At 41.9% G+C, this 27,526-nt stretch overlaps 2 protein-coding genes across 2 annotated transcripts; both read left to right on the top strand.

Moving 5' to 3' along the window:
- Positions 1-955: 955 nt before the first annotated feature.
- LOC111670377 (ADP-ribosylation factor-like protein 4C) lies at positions 956-5,400 on the top strand. Its single transcript, XM_087179545.1, has one exon. The coding sequence runs from the start codon at positions 1,461-1,463 to the stop codon at positions 2,043-2,045; it is 585 nt and encodes a 194-aa protein (XP_087035671.1). The 5' UTR covers positions 956-1,460; the 3' UTR covers positions 2,046-5,400.
- Positions 5,401-14,512: 9,112 nt separating this feature from the next.
- aox6 (aldehyde oxidase 6) lies at positions 14,513-26,031 on the top strand. Its single transcript, XM_023427066.2, has 35 exons — positions 14,513-14,615; positions 15,664-15,721; positions 15,843-15,939; positions 17,049-17,157; positions 17,376-17,502; positions 17,654-17,715; positions 17,912-17,974; positions 18,145-18,225; positions 18,462-18,606; positions 18,699-18,791; positions 18,875-19,026; positions 19,150-19,243; positions 19,362-19,471; positions 19,871-20,055; positions 20,203-20,365; positions 20,486-20,563; positions 20,652-20,821; positions 20,896-21,022; positions 21,184-21,306; positions 21,459-21,555; positions 21,681-21,805; positions 22,088-22,221; positions 22,372-22,459; positions 22,648-22,734; positions 22,830-23,021; positions 23,126-23,353; positions 23,547-23,642; positions 24,101-24,229; positions 24,342-24,416; positions 24,511-24,563; positions 24,647-24,761; positions 24,851-24,916; positions 25,034-25,222; positions 25,316-25,483; positions 25,779-26,031. The coding sequence occupies exons 1-35, from the start codon at positions 14,565-14,567 to the stop codon at positions 25,827-25,829; spliced, it is 3,981 nt and encodes a 1,326-aa protein (XP_023282834.1). The 5' UTR covers positions 14,513-14,564; the 3' UTR covers positions 25,830-26,031.
- Positions 26,032-27,526: the final 1,495 nt, after the last annotated feature.

The following is a 27,526-nucleotide window of genomic DNA, read 5'->3' as shown; positions in this document are numbered from 1 at the left end:
CCATCTAGTGGTACAAAAGTCACGTGACCACAGCTCCCATAATAAAGGACCATGCCACTGTTTATGCACGTGTATTACAAACAATGCATCACTTTTTCTGGTTTTTAGATTTAGGTGTTTTCTTCTCTTCTCCTAGTATGAAAATCATATCATAGAAAACAAAATGTGAGATAATCAAAGTCTTTATCATGTCGTTTAATGTTTCATTTTTGTTGCATAAATCTGCCGGATACTAATATCCTTATTTCCTGTTAACCTGTGGTGTGATCATCATCGTTTTAATGAAAGACTCTACAGATAATCTTGATTATTTCACATAATAAACTGTCGCCATGTTTCAGAGCCCAGAATGTTAAACCTGGAAGGGTTTAAAGAAACATGATCGGAACAATTTGTAAAGCAAATAAAAACAGAACATATTTATTTATCTATTTATAATTCAGACAGAATAGCTTAAAAAGCCTTCACAGCTGCAGCTGCAATAACAATTTAACAAGTGAATGAATGAAAGATATCATTTTAGATGTACAGATGTGCAAACAATCAGTGTTGACAGGAAAATAAAGCATTAGGTCACAGTGAGACATGCTGTTTTCTAATATTCACTACTTAAATTAATCCGCATGTCATGTTTCTATTTTTTATTTTGCTCTACATATTTGATCTCAGCGTGTTGCCTGAGTATTTCACCAGTAGGTGTCAGTGTTTCTGCAGCTCTGGTCGCTCAGTGCGCAGAGGAAACACTGCAGCCACAACATGAATGAATACCTTTCAAAATAAGATCCTCTGTCATCGTACCGGTGTGTGTTTGGCGCATACGTTTCTGATATTAAACCCGAACAGAGTAGATGAGGCTTTTATTTTTGAGGGTCTGTGGTTTAACCGGAAAACGTGTCTATTTTCTTCGTGTAACTTGACGCGTCATAATATGTCAACGTTTAGAGGCTGATCCACGCGTCACACACCATCACTTGTGTGTGTGTGTGTGTGTGTGTGTGTGTGTGTGTGTGTGTGTGTGTGTGTGTGTGTGTGTGTGTGTTACTACATGAGCTGCTACGCACTTGGACAGACACAGACAGATGCAGAGACACGATGTGACATTCGGCCACGCGTAATTTGCGCTTCTGGAGAGCGGTGCGCACTGTAAACGCACCGCTGTGTGTATGATGATTTGGCTGTTTCTGGACGCCTGATGCTGTTTGGAATGAGTCCAGGGATGCTGCGGCTTGTCTGGCTGCCGGAGTGCCGCCGCGCAACGTGGGGCTGCGCCCTCCACATCTGCTGAACGGCAGAGGCGCGGATCGGGCGTTTCTGCGCGTTTTCCGACCTTATGCTTTGACTCTCACGGGGGAATTACCCGCTATGGATCACTCAGGGGACGTTTAAGCATCTCCTGCCGTGGTATCGCTCTCTGCTGGGACTGTGGGAGTGCATGCTGTTCCTCCCTCTCAGCCTGCAAGATGGGGAACAGTTTCTCCAATTTGGCCGCCTTCCAGTCCTTGCACATAGTCATGCTCGGGCTGGACTCTGCGGGCAAAACCACCGTGCTGTACCGGCTGAAATTCAACGAGTTCGTCAACACTGTGCCCACCATCGGCTTCAACACGGAGAAGATCCGGCTGGGCGGCGCGGGGGCCTCCAGGGGCATCAGCTGCCACTTCTGGGACGTCGGGGGCCAGGAGAAGCTGCGGCCCCTGTGGAAGCCCTACAGCCGCTGCACCGACGGTATCGTGTACGTGGTGGACTCCGTGGACGCCGAGAGGTTAGAGGAGGCCCGGACCGAGCTGCACAAGATCACCCGGTTCTCTGAGAACCAGGGGACCCCGCTGCTGGTCATCGCCAACAAGCAGGACCTGCCCCGGGCGCTGGATGTTGGGGAGATCGAGAGGCAGCTGGCCCTGGCCGAGCTGAGTCCCTCCACCCCGTACCACGTCCAGCCGGCCTGCGCCATCATAGGAGAGGGTCTGGATGAGGGCATGGACAAGCTGTATGAGATGATAGTGAAGAGGAGGAAGTCTCTGAAGCAGAAGAAGAAGAGGCAGTGATGCCAGATTTTGGCTGGATGATGGAAAAAAAAAGCTATGATAAATCCCTGCTACTGAAATATTATAGGATGGATTCTATTTTTACAATTATACGTAGCAGATAAAAAACACCATGAGGCATAAATATCATTACTGACTACCACAGAAACATTGAAAGTCTCCATATCTGATGGGAAAATATATACAGTGATGCCACATGAGCTAGAAATACAAGTATTGTCTCTATAACTCATTAGCATCCATATGCTCCTGTACGAATGTTATAGAGGGAAATGCCTGAACTTCATTTACCAACATCTTTATTTGCAGAAAACAACTAGATGATCTCACGCCATAATCATGAATAATATAAATTCACAAAATAATCATAATAATCTCAAATTTAAGGGAAATATTGACGGGTTGCCTTGATAAATGACTGTTTTAACCCTCTTTACAGGGAGAGTGTCTCTATAAACTGTGGCACTCCCCCTATAAGTCCCTGATGTATTATTATTATTATTATTATTATTATTATTATTAGGACTGCTTCATGAGCGATGTGTACATGATAGCGGAGATGTTTTATAAAGTGTATGGATCTACTGGCAGAGCTCCCCGTTGCTGCCGGGTTGTGCTGTGCACAGATGTGAGACTGTTGTAAATGTGATTAGGGATGCACTGATGATTTAGAGCCGTGAGACGGTGTTACACCAAAGATGACTCCCCTGAGAAGACACACAGAACTCCCTGCCACGTGTTTAAGCTCAGTTAACTAATAAGGTCACTGTGGTTTCACCTTTTTACAGGAATATTTTTTAAAATCCAGCTTGTAGTGTTGAAGCTCTACGAAGCAGATTGGTCATGGATGATTTAAAAAGGGCTCAGTGTTCATTCCTCAGAGGTTAAGCTAAATTTTCATGTGTTATATGTTGCATTTGACAGAATTATATAAGACACCAATCCTCTTTTTAAAGACGCAAGCAATTTCAGAAGGAAATTAGCAAATTGGCAGTGGTTTAAGAAAATGAAATTTACCCACTGACCCCCTCTTTTTTGCATTTTGAAATCATTTTCTGAGTGGTGTGTCTTTCCCAGAGAAACCTTCTTTGATTACACCTCCCCCGGAGATCTCCAGCTCTGTGAACAGCTGATTCTGTCTCTTCAGAACTCAGCAGATGTCTGCTTGAGACTAGAAACTGACCGTTTTATCGTTGCATCATCTGATTTGTTTTGACTCTTCTCACATTTTCTGGTCTTGGTTTCAGTTTGTACCCTCCTTTCTTCCATGAAAAATAACCAGTTGCTAACATAAGTTGCCATGTGTTTGTTTACAGCTGGATATATTTGCTGCAGAGAGTTAGGACCTACAAATCATCTCCAGCTGCACTGTTTTGATGCCAAATACTTGTGAGCACATAAACCATTTTCCAGTGGCTGGAAAAAAAAAGCTATATTTCTTGCGCATTGCTTTTTAGGGTCAGGGATACAAAAACACTGATACATGCTAACAATGTCTTTGTCTTGGTTCATCAAAAAGGGTTCAAATATGTTTAAAATATACAACATATCAGACTTTTGTTAGCGATAGAATGACAAAGCCTTGGACTTCTTTTCACCATTGTCCCTGGTGTTACAGGTCCACCGACTAAAGTAATTGTTTTTAGTAATCCATTAATCATTTAGACTATTAATTGCCCAGAAATAGTCCAAAATTCCCAGAATAATTTTGCAGGGTGACCTCTTCAGACTCAATTTTCTGTCAAACTAACAGTTCAAAATTGTTGTTTGACTCTTGTGCTTGATGAATAACCTAATGATTTATCAGTTGTCAAAATAGTTGTCAAATAATCACTTCAACCCTATTTACTTTTTCATACACATCTTTCGTATGCCTGATAATTCAGTGTTTTATTTAAGCCACTAAGCAAAATCATGGTCACTGATCAAGTGCCAACAACCATTATGCATTCAGCATGAGATGAAAAATGTGTCTGATATATTTTCTTTTCCTCTGACGAGTTATAAAGATACAGTGGACAGTCGTCGACATAGAGTGAGCGATTTTGCATGCAGCAACCAAACAAATGAGTTATTTACAACCCTCCTTTCCAGTTTGAGGTGCAATCTAAAGTGAATGTTTGAAATTAGGCCAAAGCTACTTTTTGTTTAGGTTAATGGAGTCCATATATAGGCTACATCATTTCAGTTGATCAGGAACGATTTATTGATTTCAGTCTCACTTTCTTTTTCTTTTATGCACCTTTTCCACAACGATTCACTGTTTATATCATCTGCCAATTAAGTTAGCCTTAAAAATATGTCTGAAAACTTATAACAACACACTATGTAGTTGTCAGCATAGAGTAAGAGATTTGAGCTGCAGCCAGGACTAAAATCAGATTCTGTCTGATGTCATACAATCGATTTTAAAATGTCAGTATTCTTACTGTTCCGAAGAAGAAATGTTTTGTGCATCAGATGTTTATCAGAGTTGTAGAGAAAGTGAGTGTTATGAGTGCATCCCACACTGTGTCGACCTGCTGGCAGTGGCAGGACAGAGACGTGGAGCAAAGTGTCTTCCTGTAATGATAATGTAGTGAAACAAACCAACAGGCTGGAACCTGTTCAGCTGCTCCTAAAAATGACTTTTCCTCTTCTTGAATGATACTTAATCATAAACTTTTCCTGCAGTTGAATGATGATAAACCAAAACATGCTATGTATGAGAGGTTTTAAAAAAAAATCTAATTCAGACCAGACAACAACAGTGTTAGCATTAAGCTCCACCTATTTTAGTACACAAACTGACATAACTGACTGCTTGCAGAATAGCTTGTAAGAAGTCACTGAGGTTAGCAGGACTGGACTGTTGAATGTCTCAAACGAACTGTTGTCTTATGCCGCGTTCACGTCAAAACAGAAGAAGAAACTGGACGAAATCTTATTGCTGCAGCTTGATGTCCACAAAATAATAAACCTATTCATTTTAAACCATAAACTGCATCATCTTATTCTATTTCTTTAAGTAGAGTTGATTGTGTTTGAAGGTAACTTGATCGTTATTTAATATCTTGGAATGCTACAAAGATTCCCACATGAGATACTTATAAGTGCCACCAGGGGGCAGACTTGAATGTTATTTTTTCGCAGTCAGAATATCATATGCTTGACAAAAAGACGACGTGAACGTGGCATCCTTCTCCAGTGATCAGTCCAGCTGTGTTCAACATTGCATGACAGCCACTACTTCAAACAATGTAAATGATACAGTATAGTGTTACAGCCAAGATACAGCAAGACCAAACGATGTATTACATGCCAAAATGGAGAAAAGAAAAAAGTATTTTTGGGATTAAACTCTTTGTAAATGAAATTGTTTGTTTGTCTGGTTCCTATTTGTTCTCCAAAGGTTTAATCAAGGTGGGAACTTCCCAGCAGCTCTCAGCTAAATGCCAGTTTTACGGTGCATCTTGTTGAGAGTTCCTGTCAAAAATTAGATACTATTTTAAATGTATAACTAACATAAATTCCACAATCTGCAAAAATTTAATTTAACTCAACTTCTGTCTTTAAAATAAAAAGCCAAGTCTATATTTATGTTTTTATGAACCCTATTATTTAACAATATAACCAAGAAAATTCTATTCAAATTCAGTGTTACGACAAACAACATGGACAAAAATAAAACAGTCAGTGTATCTCATGAATATATTTAAGGATTCATAGTTGTGCTATAAATCTAAGGAGGCTAAAATACTATTTCTAGAGACCAAAGTAGCTACATGTTTTCCTCCTTGCTAAATTTGACCTTCTATGCAGTCATTGTGTACAGCTTAACTGTCTTATTATTACGGTTTGTGTAACTAAGTCTAGGATCAAGAGATGAGGAAAATGTTTGAGACACTGTTTAGTGTAATTGCATTGTACACTCTGTTCTCCTCTCTGGGGTTTAACTGTGTGGATGATGACTAATGTTCTTGTTGATTTATCTGAATATCAAACTTATCTGGAGCTGGAGAACCGGGCTTACAGGCGGACAAAAGGTCACTGGTTCAAATCTCAGCCATGGGAATCACGTCAGTGCACATGTAAAAAAATATTTTAAGTTCTGACTGGATCTCAGAGGACTCAAAAATGGTCCCATAACAAGACACATGAAGACCATAATGGTGGTTTTACATGTTTATTCCCATTTATCATAAATTCAACTTCCTTTACATCAAAGATGAACCGTTTGGAAACCATCCTGCTGTGTTTTATACATTTGAATCTATGTATTGTTGTGATTAAGACCCGGTAGGTTGTGGAAACCTGAAACCTTAAACCTCAGCAGTTGGACAAGTAATCACTTAGTTACTGGTACTGATATACAGCTTAGCCTGCACCCACAGATATTCTCTATTGTGATCATTTCGTAGAGAAAAAACCTGACTTAATGCTCAATTAAAGCCTTGTTTGTCTCTTTTCTAATCCAGAGCCTGGTTTCTGTTCCCAAACGCGCTGCAAACCCAAGACTGTAAAATCCAGTTTATCTCAAGTACTGTACATCAATCCTTCTCCTTCTCCAAGCGCTGCCAGAGCGTAGAGGTTTCAGCTGTTTCTGTGTGTCTTTACCCTCTTTCTCTGTATGTTTCTGTGGGTGGCTGTCAATGGGATCTTATGTTTTATCCGTGCGTCTTCCTGAACGATAATCTCTCACACTTCCATCCTCGCCGTCCAAGAAGAGTGTCACGTTTCTGCTGAGCACGGGAAAGCTTTGACGCCAACGTTAACACGCTTAAAAATCTTTATAAATCTCTAAAGATTTTTATAATCGTGTTTTTTAAAGCGGGTTGCCAGAAGCAGATTTTTGTTGTAGCCACAAACCTTTTATCTGATGGTGTATTCTATCGATACTATTAATATTACTCAAGCTATACATTTAAATTTTAAAATAAAAATAAGGGACATTCTTTGTGATGTTAAGTCTGTAGCCTCTGAGAAAAATGAGTCAGTAATAATAAAAGTCACAATCAAATTATTCTTTTCATCAATACGTCTTATTTAAAAGGAATTTAAGTTTAAAAATGAACCTGTTTTACAAGCGTTAAAACCTCTCCCTGAACTGCAGTACCACTAATGACCACCACACAGTTTCTCTAATAATCTCCAGCTGTATTCACACGAATGGAAAACGCGCAAATTGTCTCAGTCGAAAATCCAATCCATGTTTCCCCATCAAACCCGACAATGTGTGTCAGAGTTTCATAAAAGGACAAAGAAAAAAAAGGACTCTGACAGTGTTATTAATGAGGAGGAAACAATGGTCAGCTACAGATCCAGTGTTTGGTTCAAGGCAGCGCTCAGTCTTTCTTCTCTCATGTCCAACAGACAGCCTCTGTTGTTACATAAGCCCAGTTTGTAGTTTACTGTTGATGAGATCACTTTGTGTTGAGTCAATAGAGGCTTTAAGAGGCTTTAAGTCTGACTGATGATCAGGAGAAAAGTTGTTGAGACAATAAAGCCGCCGTGATTGTCGTCATTCTAGTTTTTCAGGTCTTCGTCCGTCTTTTTAGGCTCTGATTTTAGTCTTTCTGAAATGTCTTTGCCTCTAAAATCAGGTCTTGGTCTTTCTACTCTCTAGCCTTGATCATATCATAGTTCAGGTCTTTCTAAGCTACAGTATGTGCTCTAAACTCTCGCTCTTCATTAACTCTGACATCAGTCAAAGTTGTAGTCTTTCTAAGCTCAAGTGTTGGTCTTTTTAAGATGTAGTTTCCCTGTTTTCAAAGCTCCAGTCCGTCTGCTCTTGCCTTCAACTTTCTGCCCTCTGGTCTGGGTCTTTATAAGTTCAGGATTTGGTCTTCGTCAGCTGTGGTTTCTGTTTTTATCCACGAGCAGCAGGGAGCTCAATGTAGGTTGGTTGTTGGTCTCTTGGTCTAGACTGAAATATCTCAACAGTTTTTAGCGACGTTCACGTTCTACAGAGGATGAATCCTGCCTACTGGCCTTGGTGGTCCCCTTAGTTTTCCACTAGCGCTATCATCAGGACACCTAATCTGGTTTTCTAACCAAACACCTGCAAAATGAATGACATCCCCATCAATCCCAGCTGTACTTTGTGAAAATGAGCTAATCATCAGCATGCTGTCGTTATTGTGAACATGTTAGCATTAAGCTCATTTAGCACCATTATGTCTGAGTACGGCCTCACGGAGCTGCTATCATGGATGTAGACTCTCAGTCTTGTTCCTGTAGAAGATACTCTGTAAGTTTTGGTCTGGGAGTTTCTGAAGCTCCAGTTTTTCCAAAATCAGATCTGGGTCTGGAAAGATCTAGTCTTTCTTCGCTGTGGTCTCCGACCTTGGTCAATCTCAGCTTTAAAATCCCAACATTGCCCTAAAAAAACTGGAATAGAAATGAGATGAATATCCTTCCTTCAGCACTTTGACTCTTGTTTCAAATCCACTCTGAATACATCATCATTTCTATTCTTCTGTTCAAAATGGATCAATAGCACTTTGGAAATGAACTCTTCCTATTAAAATGCTAATTTCACCTATGTGCTGCTGTTCCAGCTGGTTTTGAATCATCGCTCATTCACACACACACACACACACACACACACTCTCGGTGGTGGGGTGTGTTCAGGGTTTGCAGTGCTGCGAGCCGGTTCAGGCGGAGGCTAATCCGGCTGTGTTTCCCCCTGCCAGCGGAGTGTCGGGTGAAACGAGAGTCACAGCTGACGTCACGACCGAGGCTCCGTTTGAAACACAGCTCATTATAATTTAATCACAGACTGGGAGTCTGGGAAAGAGAAGGAGAGAGAGAGGAACCATGTGAAAGTTATCAACAAGTCTTTTAATACCAAATTAAGGGTTTAAAGCTGAAATATGTGACACATTCTAATAGCTGTTTTAATTCTTAATTCTTCTGAAACAAGACAAAGTCGAGTCTTTTAGAGTAATCTGAAAACATGTCAACCCAGTTATTAAAATAAAACTTCTGATCCAACGTATGTCTGCGTCTTCAACCCAAGTCTGGCCCATATACTTCCACACATGGGGTGGAGTATTGGGTGGAAAATGTTCAGTGTGTGCACTAGAATTTGTCCAGATTCGGAAGTAGCATCTGACTATCATGCTCTATATGGGCCAGTTTTGGCCCATTGAACCAGGCATATACTGGGCCAGAAGAAAACAAGCATGTGGCCCAAATATGGGCCAGAATTATTTTGCTATCTGGGAAGTCAAGTCTTCATAAGAAAACTGTAAAGAAAAACTGTTAATGTATTCAGGTCCCATTAATATGTACCTTTCCCTTTTAAAATTGCTGTAATTGTCTCCTGTAGCTTAGCATCATTTAAATAATATAGTAATGTTTCTTATTTCCATTCATTCCATTGCAGGTCAGTGTAAAAGCAGAGTGATGTGTTTAATTTATTTTTTTGGTTGGTGTCTGTGTCAACTGTTACACCATCATCATCTCGATCTTTTTCTGTGCTGGTTTCATTTACACATTTACTAAATTAGGGTATAAACCAGGCTTCTACAAAAAACACACAAAGTACTCTGAAAGAAAAAGTATAAAATGAAGATTCATAGAACATTTCCAATTAAGAAAAATGAGGGTGAAAGTCTGGAAGAGGGAGTCAAAGTGCAAACGGAAGAGTGGATCTGAAAGAAAAAGTATAAAATGAAGATTCATAGAACATTTCCAATTAAGAAAAATGAGGGTGAAAGTCTGGAAGAGGGAGTCAAAGTGCAAACGGAAGAGTGGATTTGAAATGCAGAGCGACATGGCGTCAGATTGATGACTTTAATGGCAGCTGTTTGGTGGAGCGTGTCATTAACATGTGAAATTACACGGCTCACCTCTGTAATCCAGAAGGCGGGGGCCCTCTGCACCAGGAACCTCACAAACAGCGCTATCTTGGGGTTTCGTTTTTTTTACGTGGAACCTCTTGAGTTGACTTTATAGTTGTTTGTCCTTGTCTTTTTTCGGTCTCTCTCTCTTTTTGCATCACTTTCTTTTTCCTTCTGGGTCTTTTTGTGGTTGTTTTGCTCACCTGGCGTCTCCTTGGTTTGGTATCTCTCTCTCTCTTGAGTGTATTTGTGACTGTTTTGCATCTTTTGTGTCTTCGTGGTAGTTTTTGTATCTGAACTGAGCTCCAGGACTTTCAGACAACAAATATCCAGTCTTGCTGTAGAGGCTCTGACCTCTCTGCTTGGTGATGCATCCATGGGAGGATATGATGTACGTACGTCGGCTCTGTGCTTCCCTGATATCTGTTACCTTACACTCCACTTGTGTTGCATTGTTGTGTTTAGCAAAATCATTTGTCCAGTATGTTGATTTTATTTGGTGTGGCATTACCACTGTAGCTTCTAGAGGATGCTAGCAGAGCTTTAGTCTTTATTTGTAGTATCTAAACAAAGCAAATCCCTCCTGGCGGTCATGTTTCCTGCTTCTTGTCGTCTGCTTTCATCCATCACGTTCAATTAAAGGAATCAACACAGTGAAGTGAAATCTAAAATTTCAGTCCATTTCTTCACAGATTTTTCATCTCATGAAGCTGAAATAAGATAAATCCAGCTGTTTTCACAGTGATGCTTTCTGCTCGCATCATATTTTGACTCCACATGGATCCAGAAGGAGATTCTAAATCCTCTCATGTGTCTATTTAACTTTAATTTCAACCAGACACACTGATGTTTCTTGTTTCCTGTGTCCTGAGCCTGACACACGCCGCCTCAGTCTCTTCCTCTGGATCCGTCGTGTGGAAACGGGTCACGCATTCGAGTGCTTCTGGTCGTAAATAACGAATAAATGGACGTCCCAACAAAAACACCGCCTGTTGTCGCTGATGTCTTTGTGTAGACACGAATCAAATGCACTTCAGGCATCGAGCTTTAGCTTTATGTAATTTCAGTTCACGTAAATGTGGAGTCCACCTTTCTGTTTCATCATAGGCTTTCAGCTCAGTCTGTCCAGAGGTGCAGAAAAATGACTTCTTAAAGGACTGTTGACGTAATGCCTCAAACATCATTACAACATGATGTATTTAAATACTTTTCTGTATTTAAAGCAGTCATCTATTCCAGTTTGAATAATTTTTAAGCCTCGGGTCAAATCCACAACTTTTTCCAATTACTCCGGGCATTTTTCCCTCACATCCTCCTCATGTTCTGAGTGTTTAATTACCGAGCAAGTAAATACAAGTGGTAGTTTCCTCACTTGGCCCATGTAAGCTGTACTTATGGAGGGAAATTATCTCCCACCGCCCATCAAATGTGGCTGAAAACTGGCTCAGGACTCTTAACTGTACGCACCACTTTGCTGGGTTACAGCTTGATAATGTTTCCAGTGTCTCTTGTGACACCACAAGGCCAGAATACGCAGCCAGATTTTAACTAAGGTTTAACTGTAAGTTTATACTGTAGGTATTCAGCTGACTACTTCCACTTTTAAATCGCCAAAAAAAAAAAAAAGGAAGTGAGGTCAGCGGAGGTTAAAGCCACGTTCCCTCAACAAGAGATGAAGCAAAAGATAGAAAACTGATCAGCAAGAGAAATCACATCCGCATCCGTTTTCAGCAGATGACGGACGATAGTTGACAGACGCTCGGCCCAGAATAACTTCATGTGGCAGAAATGGAAAAACAAGCCCCCACATGTTCCGCACGGCAGGTCCGGGTCTGTTTGTTGAAGCTTGAGTACACAAACATCCAGATGTGTACGTTTATGCTGCACATCAGACTTACATCAAGTGGGAAATAAAAGCCATAAATGATCATTTAATCCTTTAGTTCCACCAACATATGGGAATTTGAATATCAGGATGATCGTGTGATACAGTTGAAAGCTCCAGAACAGCTACTAAATGGAGCTGGTGATGAAACCAGTTTGTCATATATTTTTGTGGATAAAGGGTTCGTATAATATGTGGTATAATCATGTGTCAGCTTATCCCAATATGGGAATTTCAATGATTTCAATGGTATTACAACATTTCATTCATGTAGACACTCATATTGAAATCCCACACCAATATCAGCCGAATAACTGGATTTAGAGGCTGTTTACTTTTAATAAAACTGGAGAAACGTTATAAACAGCAGAACCTTGAGAGTTCTCATTTAAAGGGAGCAAAAAAAAAAAATAAAAAGAAGATCTTTCCAACAAGAAAACAAATATTAGAGCCAAACCAATGTGTCCTTCATTTTCATAGTGAGTGTTTCCTGCTGAAATCAGCCTCTCCACGACGACTGCAGGAGTTAACAGCCTGGAAAGTGTTTGGACTTCAGTAGCCTGAGGGTGTGTCTGTCTGTCTGTGTGTGTGTGTGTGTGTGTGTGTGTGTGTTGTTGCTGTCGCACTTTTGACCCGTCTGCTGTGTCTTAAGCCGTAAATCTCAACCAAACATGCTGTGATTTGTGTAAATAAAGTGAATCTGTCTGACATCTCACGCTGTGTCGACAGTTTGCAAAAACTGAGGAAAAAAAAAAAACAATGAGAAACAGAAGTCGAGCTGTAAAGTAGGACGTGTTTTTTAGTCTTTGAGGGGTTTTCTTCATCCTCGGGAATCATACCTGGTGTAATGAGTTACAGAAACTCAATCCTCTGAGAAAAGGTAGAGCCACTGATGTTTAACCTGGCACAAAGCTGAGTCAATAAACTGGGAGGAGATCAAACGGGGACAGGGATGGCTGAGCGCTCCCACCGCTGTTTCCCACACTCTAAATCTGATGGAGGTGATGTGCTACTTCATCAGCTTTTATATCACTGGCTGATTCTAATACACTCTAACTTCTCTTACATGTAGGGCTGTAAATGAATAAACGTACTTGGTAGGACGCAGGTGAGAAAGAGATAAAGATCATTTACAACGCAGGAAGATGAGAAGAAAACAAAAAGGAGAAAAACATAAGAAGAGGACTTGAAAGACAACCTCAAGCTGTGGCCTGGTATGCACGTATTTGTTTAGTCAAATGAATCAGAGGAAGGCCGAGCTTCCAACCCTCCAGATAATAAACACAGTCACACACAAAAAAGGAATAAAAGATAAACGAGCAAAGATAGTTGGTTAGTTAGATGGTTTTGAATTTTTTTCACCATTTTACACCTGGTTGGGGTTTCTTTTTATATACAGTCTATGGTTGGTCCAGTTTTATTCCTTCCTCTGGTGATATTTTCTACATTGTCTTTGCCTTTAGCTCCCTCTTATGGCACCAGCCTGCACCTGCACTCTGTGTCTGAAAACAGCTGTTTTTGATAATGTAAAGTTTTATTTTTGCATCAGATATCTTGTTTTTTGTTTAATATGTTCCGTTTATGATAAATTGCATGAAACCTATAGATTATAATAACTGTATAAAAGCATAAATACATGTTTTGGAAGAATTATCTCCATGTTTAAAGCAGTCATCCTGGCCCCGTGGCAAAACATATAATAGTGGCAGTGCTTTTTGTCTTATGCATGTGACGTGTGTAAATTGTAAATTGATCATTATTTAGTTGTGACAGGACACACTGACCTCTTTAAACCTAACACAGATGCACCTACAGAGCAGAGTTCAGGTTAATTATTACAGAATACAGCTTATTGTGAAACAGCAGAGCAGCTGCAGACATTGATGCATTTGCAGGGAATTATAATTGTAGGCTGCTTCATTTTTAGACTTAAGATTTAACCATCACATCAAAACATATAAAAAAGAAAAAGAGCAGCATTCAGTGACATAAAGGAAATAATAAATAGAGATTGTATTGTATGACAGACATATTTTAAATAAAAATCATGACTGAAAAATCACAGTATTATCCACAGATGGGAGCGGCAAATTCTACATTAACTGTAATTCTAGTTCAGTATGTTTTGTGTGTTTTGGATGGATTGCTGAAGTTACCCAGGTCCCATATAGTTGGAGGTGGGCGTTTCTGGTCCTGTGCAAGCAAATTGGACGGATCAAGTCAGAGTTATGCAGCAGTGTGGGACAGGAAATAAAGTCCTATTAGATGTAAAAATAAAACAATAATATTTTCACATATGATTAATAATCAATCATCATTTTCTGCTTAAAAGGTCATCGAAAAGCTAAAAATGTGTTTGTACATGTTTTTTTTTTGGGGTGGAGAAATTAAATCCTTAAGCGTGATAAAATACCACCATGTAAATATACTTCTATTAATTAAAGGCAGTTATTAAAGAGGAAATCAAGAATAATCAGTAGAACATAAGCTATAAAATATTAAACATAATTGTGTAAAAGTATTGATACATTTATCAGTTAGCCTAAACAGTATTTAAATGCTGTATGTAGTCCTAGTGATTATTATTATAGATGCAAATATGTAAGTCTTACATGCTAGATTTGCAAGATAAAAAATACTCAATAAATAAATAATAAACACATACTTATGCTACACACTAGCATCTTTATTTTTATCTCAACTGTTGATTATCTACAAATAGCAATTACTTTTACTTTGAAAGTCTAGACAGCCGGAAGTGTTCTAGCTAACTGTGACTGATAAACTGTTGGCGTATGCACTTGAAAGATGTTTTCGGGGGAAGTAGACGCTTTATGCTTCTTTGTCAACGGGAAAAAGGTACATTTAGCATTTGAGACATACATTTAGCAGTTTGTGGTCGTGTGGCTTTTAACTGTTAACTGTTTATTTTGATTTTGACACCAACGTAGGCCACAAATGTCTTTTCAAGATTTAAAAAAAGTTTTTAACTGCTCGTTGCCGGTGACCTTCAACTCATAAAACGTTGTCAGAGACTTAAATAAATTAAAATAGTAAATTAAATTAAACAGAAACTAGTTGAAATAGTCTGAAATCAACAATCGATGTTACACGGAAATTTGTGACGTATAAGGTTCTAAGACGAAAGGGCCGATGGGTAAAAGCTAAACTGACCACAACTGTAAAACGTATGACTCGAAATTTGTATTAACAGTTATAGTATATGATAATTTTATTTTTTCTATGTCATTAATTTTACAATGGAGCTGAGTTTGGCTGGTGCAGATAGTTATTTAAATTTGATTTAGAAACAGAAGTAGGTTTCTCACAGAACAGACACACATAAGAGCAGATTTAAAAAAAAAAAAAAAACATTTTTTTGCACATTTGTGAATCAATTTTTTTTTTTGTAAATTAATTGATATATTCTTGATTTGATTTAAATTGCATTTTAATAGTCTGGTTTCAGTGGATATTTTTAGCCTCACATGATAGTTCAAATTCTGTTTTAGAGCATTTTTATTCTTGGCAAGAAGAAAATCCTGAAGGAAACACTAAATACACATTTTTTGTTCTCTGCCAAGAAAGTGGCTTAAAATATCCTCACCTCAGGATTCAGTCCAGTTTAACATGCATGTGTAGAAATCATTCAAAACCAGAAATGATTAATGGCTTTCTAGAGGAATAAACTAGGAACATAACAACCTTTTGCAAATATTTATCTGACCATATGTTAATGTTTTGTTTAAGTGAACTCAACCCCAGACAGTTTAAAACTTTAAAGAAACATAAACAAGATCATTTTTAACTCATGACAGTCGCAGCCCAGTGGAGGTGGAGGGAGGTGGTTTTACATCGTAACCACAGCGTGAACTCTGATTTGTGATTTTGCTTCCCGTCACACCAGGTAACGGAGAACCATGCGGACCCTGAGACGATGCTGTTGTCCTTCCTCAGAGAGAAACGTATCCTTTCGAATCTCCAAATCCACTTTCACATAATCAACTAATTGTGTTCACAAATCACAAATGGATCATGTGAGCGCCACCTTCATGTTGTTTTATTTTTCCTTGACTGTGACTCCAGTGAGGTTAACTGGAACCAAGTATGGCTGCGGCGGCGGAGGCTGCGGGGCCTGCACAGTCATGGTGTCTCGCTATCAACCTGCCAGCAAAACCATCATGTATCCTTGACTACAGGCTCAGATACTGTACAGTCGCAACTCTTTGGTTCTGTGAGCACATAACTGCTGCTTTTTAAAAGCTAAACACAAACTGTGATAAACTACGTACTAATGTTTACCATGAAGTTATTGATTAGCCCCGAGATATTGATCAGTAAAGACCTGGCAGATGTATTAACCGCTGTAGGTCGTCCTGCAGAGCTTCACATGTTGAAAAGAATCCAAAGAGTCCTGCACACTGTCCAGTACTTCACTTTATTTACTCAACTCAGAGGAGTTTTCTTCCCTTGTTTGTTTGGATGAATTTTAGCTTGATGAAGGTCTGAGGACCAAAGAACGTTGTGTTACTAATGTTCAAGTGATGGATGGTGTGTGAGATCCTTTATTTTTTTATTTTTTAGACACGGATGTTTCCTTTGCGTCACAAGAGAAAAAAATGTAACATATTCTCCGGTGTGTTTGATTTATCCAAATGGACCTTTAAACACCATCTTCTTGACAAAATACACCAGAGAGCTTTTATTTGGATCCGCTACTAAACTGTGCTTGATCTGTGTTTGTTGTGATATTTCTAAATTATTAACAAATAGAAAAATTTTCTCAGGTTTCCTCCCTGTTGGAAACACAGCTGCCTGCTAAACTCCCACCACAGCCTGTGTTTTGTTACAACTGGTTGCAACATAGACCGGAACATGAATTTGTTCATCCATTAACGAGGTTGGTGGAATTCCAAAATACCAACCATTTTTTAAAAAACTAAATTAGATCTTTAGAAAACAAGAGGGAGCCTGACTGCGAGCTGGTTATCTGCCAAAGTGGTTTGGACATCCACAGCTGAGAGTTAGTTGTGGTGGCTGATGGTAATTTCCCTTCCTGGCAGCAAACCAGTGCAGCATCTGTTTCCTTCAGCACAGGAGGAGATGCTCCTTCACAAATGTAAAACAGAAAAAAAGTCCCTTTAACCCGTTCTGTCTTTTATTTTGATTTTTCCTACCTTGTTTCTTCTGTGTGCCTCGTGTGTTTCAGTTCGTACCTGTTTTCAATCACCTGTGTTTCGTTTTCCTTCCCGCCAACCTGTATCACACTTTTTGCCTTCACTGCACCGTCAGACATTACTCGGCCAACGCCTGCCTCCTGCCGCTCTGTCAGCTTCACGGAGCTGCCGTCACCACGGTGGAGGGCATCGGCAGCACCAAGACCAGAATCCACCCCGTACAGGTCAGTCAGTTCATTCTTTTTCTCTTTATCTGATTTCAGTAGCTAAAGATGATAAACAGCACCATGTGAATCGGGTCCAGCAGTTTCTGGTGTAGTCAGTTTTGCACAATTGTGGCCTCCATTTTCCAACAAAAATAAATGATTTCAAATCATTTCATCGGGAACGAAATGCTATGTATAATAGGTTTGAAACGAGCTGTGGATGTTTGTGTTTACAGGAGCGAATAGCGAAGGCTCACGGCTCCCAGTGTGGCTTCTGCACTCCGGGGATGGTGATGTCTGTGTACACTCTGCTGAGGAACAAACCTCAGCCCAGCATGGAAGACATCACGGAGGCTCTGGCTGGTTTGTTTGCTTTGTGTGCTAAATCTGTTCTATTAATGTTTCGAGGTCCATAACAGTGTTTTTCTGCTCGCGTTTATCACAAATCCAGATATAATCAAATTACTCCCGTGCGTGGGAACGCACCAAGTGATTTTCCTCGCTGTGTTTTCAGGTAATCTGTGTCGCTGTACTGGATATCGGCCCATTGTTGACGGCTGCAGGACCTTCTGTCAGGTACGAAGCTGAGCGCTACAGCCAGCGTGACACCACTCAGGAGAAATCAACACTGAGACTGGCGACACAACTGAGGCTTGTAACTGTTACAAATCCTTTTTGATCTGATGATAAAAAAAAATGAAATAATAGTGAAACGTGAAAATGGTTGCATGGCTGCATGCGGCGTGACGTCCATGTGAAATGATCCCGACAGGAAACCAGCTGCTGCCAAGCCAATGGAGAGGGAAACTGTTGCCTCAATGGAGAGGAAGATATTGTGAGCTCAACTGATTCCTTTTTTCGTTTTTCTACTTTTCTTTTACTCTTTAGTGCATTTCCTATTTTTTTCCCTCCCTTTGAGATTCACCGTTTAACTTGTAATCAGTACCAGTCACACCCTCTCATGTCATGATAAAAATCCCATCATGCTCTCATGATGGCCTGCAGGAGAAGCCCCGGTTGTTTGACACGGAGGAGTTTCAGCCGCTGGACCCGACACAGGAGCTGATCTTCCCTCCTGAACTGATTGTAAGTTGTCAGATGTTAGTTTATTTGGTGTTAACAATTTTGTGTCGTACCCTCGGAAAATGAATTTGACACGCAGCCTAAATTGACACGGGGGTCGTTTGAGTTCTTGTGATGTCAAAGAACTGAGCTGAATTCAACCATGTTATACTCATGTTGCGTAGATATTACCAAGTCTAACGCTGATGAATCACTGATGCCACAAAGTGCATTTATTAAAAATGTCTCTCTGTCCGTAGCTGATGGCGGAGACAGCGAACCCACAGACACTCACCTTCCATGGGGAGAGGATGACCTGGGTGTCCCCCGCCTCTCTGGAGGAGCTGGTCCAGCTGAGGGGGAGTAACCCGAAAGCCCCGCTGGTCATGGGCAACACCAACATAGGTGACCGGTCAAACCAGTTTCTGCTTTTTCATTTCCTGTGTATTATAGAGAAAGACGCCAAAGTTCCTTCGTCTGTCTGCTTTGTGCTGAAGGTCCAGATATAAAGTTCAAAGGCGTCCTGCATCCACTGATAATCTCTCCAACCAGAGTGAAGGAGCTGTTCGAGGTCGCTCGCACACCCCAGGGTGGGTCACCTTCCATTTCCGCACGAGCTTGTTCCACACAGTAGCCTGCAGCTCTGTTGCTAACACGCTGGGTTCCCCCACAGGTGTGTGGGTGGGAGCCGGCTGCTGTCTGTCCGAGGTTCGGTCCCTGTTGGAGAAGCTGCTTCCTCAGTTTCCAGAGGAGAAGACCGAACTCTTCAAAGCTCTGATCCAGCAGCTAAGGAACCTGGGAAGCCGGCAGATCCGTAATGTTGCTGTAAGTATATGTTTTCCATCTTTCTTTTCTTTATTCATTTCCGCCTCCTGTGGCTGGAAACGTGTCCTTGACATTAAAAATTATGAATTTCCTGTGTGTTGATTCTTGTTTTTACATGTTTAGTCTCTTGGAGGCAACATCATGAGTGCGTACCCTAATTCAGACCTGAACCCTGTTCTGGCTGCTGGGAACAGCAAAGTGAGTGTCATCTCCAGCGGTGAGTGTCCAGATTTAATGAAGAAATCAGAAAACCCTGTGACGGCTTCTAGAGGAACCTCTGCTGTTCAGACGGGAGAAAAACAGACTTAACGAGCACTTCCGTCTGAATCCACCAGGAGGAAGACGAGAGGTTCCTCTCGACCAGGACTTCTTCGTGAGCTTTGGAAAAACCGTCCTGAAACCAGAAGAGATCGTTGTCTCTGTCTTCATCCCCTTTTCCAGAAAGGTACAAACGTTCTGTCTGAGAAAAATCCATTTGCAACCTCAGTTTTTATGTTTGGTCAGGTGCTTATTGGGGAAAAGAAAACACTCTTAAATCTCTGTATTCAGTGTTTCACTCAAACATTTGAATCATCAGCTGTGTTTGTTTTCCTTTCAACTACTGTGGAACATCACTGCGGGTATGAGCCGTTTATTTATTGGACTAATACAAAGCAGAGTGCTTCATTTAACATTTCATTTCCAGATGTTGTTCCTCTTCCACTGCTGTCTCTGCTCATGCTATTCAACTCAAACCTAAAAGGCGAAATATTTCGCTGCTCATGAGGCTGTGAGTGTTAAGAAAAGCTAATAAGATGTAAAAACTTTAAAGGTCACTTAACCTAAGGCCATTTTTGTCCTGCAGGGGGAGTTTGTCCGAGCTTTCCGCCAGGCTCCGAGGAAGGAGAGCTCATTTGCCACCGTGACGACGGGGATGAGGGTGTTGTTCTCGGAGGGATCCAGAGTGGTTCAGGATGTCAGTATTTACTACGGGGGAATGGGACCGACCACAGTCAGTGCTGCCAAAACCTGCGCAACTTTCATCACGCGGTCAGTGAGATGTTTATCGCTCGATATGGGAAAGTTTAACAAGAAAATTCTGCCGTTTCCTTTCCTCCTCTTGCTTTAATCCTTCCCTTCCGTTCATATCTTGATGAAATCCACACTCCTTAGTGCTCCCCCCCGTGTTTCCTTCAGGCCGTGGGACGATGAAACCCTCAGCCGGGCCTATGATGTCCTCCTGGACGAGTTGGTCCTCCCTCCCTCGGCTCCTGGAGGAAAAGTAGAGTTCCGGCGGTCCCTGACTCTCAGCTTCCTCTTCAGGTTTAACCTGGAGGTCCTGCGCAAGCTCAGAGAAATGGTAGGCCTCTGCAGTGAGTAAAAAAAAAAAAAAAAATGGCCACCAATGTAAATTCCTCCCTGGTGGAATGAAATGCTGCACGGTAGATGCTGAGGGATATTGACACAAGAGTTTTTACAGCATGTGATCACAGATGAGCTTCATGAGAGGATCCAGCCTTTACCCAGAGAGATCCAGCCCAGCCTGCAAGAGTTCCAGGTCAGCGTGTGTGTGTGTGTGTGTTCCTGTATCTTAAATTTGAAAGACTGTGACATAAAGCTGACTGCTTCCCCTTCTCCCTCTGCAGCATGTGCCAAAGGACCAGAGCGACCAGGACCCGGTGGGGCGTCCCATCATGCATCGCTCTGCCATCAGCCAGGCCACAGGTGAAGCCATCTACTGCGACGACATCCCCACGACAGACGGGGAGCTCTTCCTGGCTCTGGTCACCAGCTCTCGAGCACACGCCAAGATCACGTAAAGAGACAGTGACGCTTCTCTAATGCTAAATCTCCACGTCTGGTTCTAAAACGTGTCTTTTTGTCCGACAGAGGGCTGGACGTGAGCGAGGCTCTGCAGCTTCCTGGCGTTGCCGACATCATCACGGCCAGAGATATTCCTGGGAAGAAAGTCCGTACATTATTTGGTTACGACGAGGAGCTGCTCGCTGAGACGGAGGTAAAGAACAGCTCCAAAAAGAAGAATATATCCTTCAATAGCATTTCACATATTCACTGTGCCAATAAATTCAATTTCAAGGCCCCGTTGAAAACTGTGATCAGGTGCTGTGATCATCTTGTTTTAATATCTACAGTAGAATTATCTCCGCGTGTTTTCAGGTGTCCTGCATCGGTCAGATGATCTGCGCGGTGGTGGCTGACACGAGGGCCCACGCCAGACGAGGCGCAGCGGCCGTGAAGATCAGCTACGAAGACCTGCCGGAGCCTGTGTTCACCGCAGAGGTCTGTGCTCACGTTTAGAGAACAGCACAGCCTTAGTTTTCTGTGTCTTTGTCAGTGTGGATTCACCCATTTAAACGACACGTCTGCGATCTCAGGTAAAAAGTGTGTACGTTTTCATTTCCCCTGGTGTTTGTCCTCCGTCACTGTGACAGGAAGCCGTTGAAAAGTCGTCGTTCTTTGAGCCACGGAGGGCGATCGAGAGAGGAGATGTAGACGAGGCTTTTAAAAGTGTCGATCGGGTTTATGAAGGTAAAAATCTTCTTTACTTTAGGAAAGAATTCTACCGACACCACAATGCATGAGTTTTATCTGAGCTAAAACGGAACCATGCTTTTGACCTTTTTTAATTTTTCTCATCTGTTTGTTTTCCTCAGGAGGGATGCGACTGGGCGGCCAGGAGCACTTCTACATGGAGACGCAGAGCATGCTGGTTGTTCCTGTCGGTGAGGAGACGGAGTTCAACGCTTACGTCTCCACCCAGTGGCCGACTTCAACTCAGGTACACCGACACCTGGACACTGGCGGCTGTTGTCCTTCTTGCAGTGACACAAGATCTAATTTTGACCTGAATATAGAGGGACCTGTTGACTTTTAATAACCTAACCCGAGTCTGCTGATCAACTGTGACTCGGAGCTAAATGTCAACCTGGGCCTGGATTCTGACTTATATATATATAGACCTTTTGATTAAAGCTTGTGTCTAATATTTCAGAATAATAGTGATTATTATAAAATGTTGAGTTTAATAAAATCAGAGCTGAAGAGGATCTGTTTGTTGCAGGATGCAATTGCGGAGACGCTGGGCATCCCGTCCAACAGAGTCACCTGTCACGTCAAGAGGATCGGCGGCGCGTTTGGAGGGAAGGTCACTAAGACCGCCATCCTGGCTTGCATCACCTCTGTGGCTGCGTGGAAGTAAGTCACGACCGACTGGATTTTCCAGTCCAGAAGAATTGGCGAAAACAAAACAGAAAACAGTAGTTAAATGTTTTGTATAAACCAGGATGAGATGATAGAAATCAAGAAAGGCCGGGAGAGTTGATGTTTTCAAAATCTTCTGTTCAGGACCAGTCGTGCAGTCCGCTGTGTTCTGGAGCGAGGCGAGGACATGTTGATTACAGGAGCACGTCACCCCGTCCTGGGAAAGTACAAGGTTCAACAACACACTCAAAAACACAATGAAAGAAAAACAACCAAAATCTGGAATACGAGATTTTCTTTAAGATAAACAGTCTGTGAAGGAAATACTATGTGATCAGGCTGTTGGTCATGATCCAAACTGTTTTTTTGATAATCTAACGTGGTGAAGTTGCGGTTTTTGTCGACTGCTGTTTGTTTCAGGTGGGTTTCATGAATGATGGGAGGATCGTGGCTGCAGATATCCAGTACTACACCAACGCTGGCAACACTGTGGATGAATCTCTTCTGGTCGGTAAAAGAGATTTTACTTGTTTCTGCATTTTCAAACCACAAAATCATAAAATGAAAATGTCTTCTTCTTCTTTCTTCTTCTTCTTCTGCAGGTGGTTGAGAAGATTTTGCTTCACATGGACAACGCCTACAACATCCCCAACCTGCGAGGCCGTGCTGCCGCCTGCAGGACCAACCTGCCCTCCAACACCGCCTTCAGGGGCTTCGGCGTGCCCCAGAGCATCATGGTTGTGGAGAACATGGTCAACGATGTTGCTGTAGTGCTGGGACGCCCCGTCGACCAGGTTTGGACGCCGTCTTGTCTCGCTGCGCACTTGATGATAAGAGACAAGTGTCCATATCTTACTTTTAATTAAAGATTTTAATTTCCTGTTTTCAAATTCATCAGGTTCGAGAGATCAACATGTACGAGGGGCCGTCGGTCACCCACTACAAGTTTGAGTTCAGCCCGGAGAACATGCTGCGCTGCTGGGAGGAATGTAAAGCCAAGTCTGACTATGGCGCCCGCCGCCAAGCCATCGACCAGTTTAACCAGCAGAGCCGCTGGAAGAAGAAGGGCATGTCCATCATTCCCATCAAATACGGCATCGCGTTTGCTGAGAGCTTCTTAAATCAGGTCTCTGGGATCCAGATTTTATCAGGGGTGCATCCACCTGGTTTTTGTTTTTGGATATTAGTACTTGAAATGAAGAAGAACAAAAGATGATGCCAGTTTTAGTCTGTCTATTGTTAAAAATGTTTAATTTGCACTGTGTTTTTTCCCGTTTAGTCATATGAGTGTTTTTCTTGTCTGCATGTTTGTGCAACAGGCTGCAGCTCTGGTCCACATCTATAAAGACGGCTCTGTGCTGGTCACTCACGGGGGGACGGAGATGGGTCAGGGGATCCACACTAAGATGCAGCAGGTACCGTGACACAGCACTGAGGTCACTGAGGTACAGCAGTTATAATACTGCAGGTGCAATGTTTGGAAGAATATCCATTAAATACCTTAAAAGCCGCCTGTCTCTCCAACAGTGACATAAATAATTGAAAACTTCATTTCCAAATTTATCAAAAGGTTCTAACATTAAAGAAAAAGCGCATTAGTTAGATTCTGTGCTTCTACAGCCTGATACGTCTTATTCCTCTGAGCCATCATTGTTTTCCAAAAACACCTCACTGTTTCACTGGGTGACCTTCATCACCATGAACACACACACACTTTCCTGCTGCCCCACATACTCACTGAAGCACCAAATGTGTATTAATCCACCACTGAAAATAGTCCCTAACAATTGCACACTCTTCATTAGGAAAGATCGGACTTGGATTGCAGGTATTATCTTGAAAGCTGAGGGGTCCGTTTCCTGTGTGCTGATAGGTTGCGAGCCGGGAGCTTCATATCCCGCCCTCCAAGATTTACATCAGTGAAACCAGCACCAGCACGGTTGCCAACACCTGCCCCTCCGCTGCTTCCTTCGGCACCGACGCCAATGGCATGGCGGTCAAGGTAAAGTCCAGCTCCTGCAGTAAACTGTTCGATGAATATTACGGCCTGTGTTTTTGATTCGCTCATTTTGACTGAAATAAAACAAATATCATTTTCGATTTCTCTCCTTCAGAATGCATGCCAGACTCTGTACCAGCGCCTGGAGCCACTCAGGCAGAAGGACCCCAAAGGATCATGGGAGAGTTGGGTATGATTTGACATGGAAACCTGGGAAAATGCAGCATTATAATCAACACCAGCCAACAGAGAAGGATCTATGTGTTTTTGTCTCCTGTTCTCAGGCCAGAGCAGCCTTTTTTGAGAAAATCAGTTTATCAGCAACTGGATTCTACAGGTGAGACAGATTCAAACTTTATCCCACTGAAATAATTCATGTAATGAGTCAAGAAACAGTGATGGCTTCCTGTGTGTCCTCAGAGGTCCAGACCTTCATATGGACTGGGACAAGATGGAGGGTCAGCCTTATGCTTACTTCACATATGGAGCGTGTTGCTGCGAGGTGGAGCTGGACAGCCTCACAGGAGACTACAGGGTCAGAGGTCACGCATTCAATCTTCCTGACAAACATCAGATTAGGCTGAGAGAATAATGTTGTTGTTTTGTTTTTTTTGCTTTTTGCAGACTGTGAGGACGGACATCGTGGTCGACATCGGCAGGAGCGTGAACCCGTCTGTGGACATCGGACAGGTGAGACCAGGTTGTCACACCTAAAGGATGTGGGTCCTGGCGGAGCGCGTTTTATTTTTCACTTTGCTGCAATAGAAAAAAAAATCCAGTAACCACTCGTTTTGCATGTTGCGTCAGATTGAAGGAGCCTTCATTCAGGGTGTGGGTTTCTACACTCTGGAGGAGCTGAAGTTTTCCCCCTCTGGGCTCCTGTACACTCGAGGTCCGTCTCAGTATAAGATCCCTGCGGTGTGCGACGTGCCGCTTCAGTTCAACGTCTATCTGCTGTCGGACTCCGAAAACCCCCACGCCATCTACTCCTCAAAGGTCAGAGGTCGTCATGGCTGTTTAAATGTGACTGTTGTGACTGCTTCAGTCTCCGCCAAGCAACATTCCTGACGATCCTCTCTCTCTCTGCAGGGCATCGGAGAACCCGTCCTCTTCCTCGGCAGCTCTGTGTTCTTCGCCATCAAAGACGCCGTAGCCGCGGCGCGCTCAGAGTCCGGTCTAGTCGGCCCGTTTTCCCTGGACAGCCCTGCGACACCAGAGAGGGCCTGTCTGGCCTGTGCCTCCCCGTTCACTCAGAAGGTAATAATACTGAAACAGTCAGCACCATCCACTTTAGTTAAATTCCAATATGGATGACGAGACAAAACTGACACACAGGAAGCTACTGTACAAAACACTCTATTTATTTTCCCTGAGTGAAATTAATCAGATTTAATCCAGATGAAGGAAGCAAATTTAATCAAAACAAAGGGAATACGTTGAACCACTGAAATCAGTTCTTTGTTAATAATGGAAAATAGAAAAAGTTCAATAAAAATGACAGAATTTTTCATTTCTGATGTTTTTTTTGTTTGTTGTTTTATTTTTTTTCCAGATTCCAGCCAGCAAACCAGGATCTTTTAAACCGTGGGCCTTAAACATCTAAAACTTTTCAAAAAATGTTTTAAATATAATCAAACTGAAGTTAAACTGACTATGAACTAAATGTAACTAACAGTTACTAACTAATACAATACAAATATCTTAACATACAAATAAATGTTACTTTTGACTGATGTTATTTTGCACATTTATCCTAATTATCAACCATGTATAATGTGAAATAAATGCACTTGATTATAAGGAAACACATGAATGTTTTTGTCTCACACCATCACTATTTCAACAACACAATAATCAATTTAACAAATACCGAATATATTATATAAATCTAGTGTTTCATCTGTAGCTGAAGAAACACTAACGACAAGAAATGACAAACTCCAACTATCTTTAGTAGAAAGATTTAAAATGTAACAGTAGAGACCGAATCCATACTAAAAAAGATCCATAATTATTGGTAAACTAACACTGATCTATCTTCTTGTGGGCCGAGGATGATCACACGCGGACGCACCACGGAGTCGCAGTCCCGTCCGTCGGAGATGACGCCTGCAAGAGCGACGGGAAATCAGGTGCTTGACAGGAAATGGTTAGGAAATGCAAGTAAGGGTGACAACATCAAGATGCAAACATCTGGCCTCACCTGCAGTTCTTTTTCAGCTTGCCTTTTTAGTAGATACAGTATGTGAACTGCATCATGAAGCAGTTTTAACACAGACATTTTGCAGGATTTCACTCAAGTCAGTTGCATTACTTCATTCTCTGATGCTTCTGTCCAGTAGTTGTGCATTAGACACATTTCACTGTGACACAGTGCAGCGTTGCCATGGCTCCACAGTCCAAACAGCCAACACCGGCATGTCTGGACAGGCACATGTTGCTCTCATTTACAAGTGAGTGCAGAATTGGATTCCTCAGGTTCCAGTGAGTTTTCTTGTTTTTAGTTTTAGCATCATTTCTGACATCGGTTTAACAGCCTGTTAAAACGTAACAAGTCTGACAGTCTAATGGTCCTGACAGGCCATGCGGATCTTCTCAGCTGTGGCGGGGGGGCTCAGAGGGAAAGTGTCACCCAGTCCTCTCTCCTTGCGCGCCGCTGTGATGGCCGCTTTGATGGCAAAGAAAATAGTGGAGCCGAAGAAGACTGGAGGCTCACCTATGCCCTGGGGCAAGAAGACATTCAGCAGTGTGCTTAAGGTTTCATCAAGACTTTTAGATGAATTTTGCTTTTCGTGTCATAATACACTTGTTCTGTGGGTCAGTGTGTGGGAGTACCTTGGACAGATAGATGGCTCGTGGATTTCAGGCGTTGGCGAGCAGATGAACGTTGAGCTCGGCCGGGACGTCGCAGAGCGCCGGGACCTTGTACTGAGACGGTCCCCTGGTCATCAGAACCAGGGGACCGTCCCCAAGGGGACCTTTATTATTTGTCACTTGGTCTATAGAATGTTAGAAACACACTTTCCCAGAATCCATCTGAAAGAGTAATTCAAGTAATTGATTATCAAAATTGATGATGGTTGATTTTCTTCATCCAATCATTTTGTAGTAAAGATAAATTGCAGGTTGATCTTGTTTATTGGCATGAAAAATCTCTGATAATTGTGTTGTTCTTAGTTGTTTTCTTCTTGGACATGGATGTAGTGTGTGACGAGCAGATTTCAGGACCTCCTCCTCAGCGAACAGCTCCTCTGGGTTGTTGAACCAGAGTCTCCGGTTCGACCCGGGAACGTCTCGAGC

Source organism: Seriola lalandi, unplaced genomic scaffold, assembly GCF_002814215.2.
Source record: "Seriola lalandi dorsalis isolate HSWRI2012SDOR001 ecotype SW California unplaced genomic scaffold, Sedor1 jcf7180002054850, whole genome shotgun sequence".
Taxonomy (NCBI): Eukaryota; Metazoa; Chordata; class Actinopteri; order Carangiformes; family Carangidae; genus Seriola; species Seriola lalandi.
The sequence above is the reverse complement of the archived record's forward strand: the minus strand, read 5'-3'. Positions and strand labels throughout refer to the sequence as shown.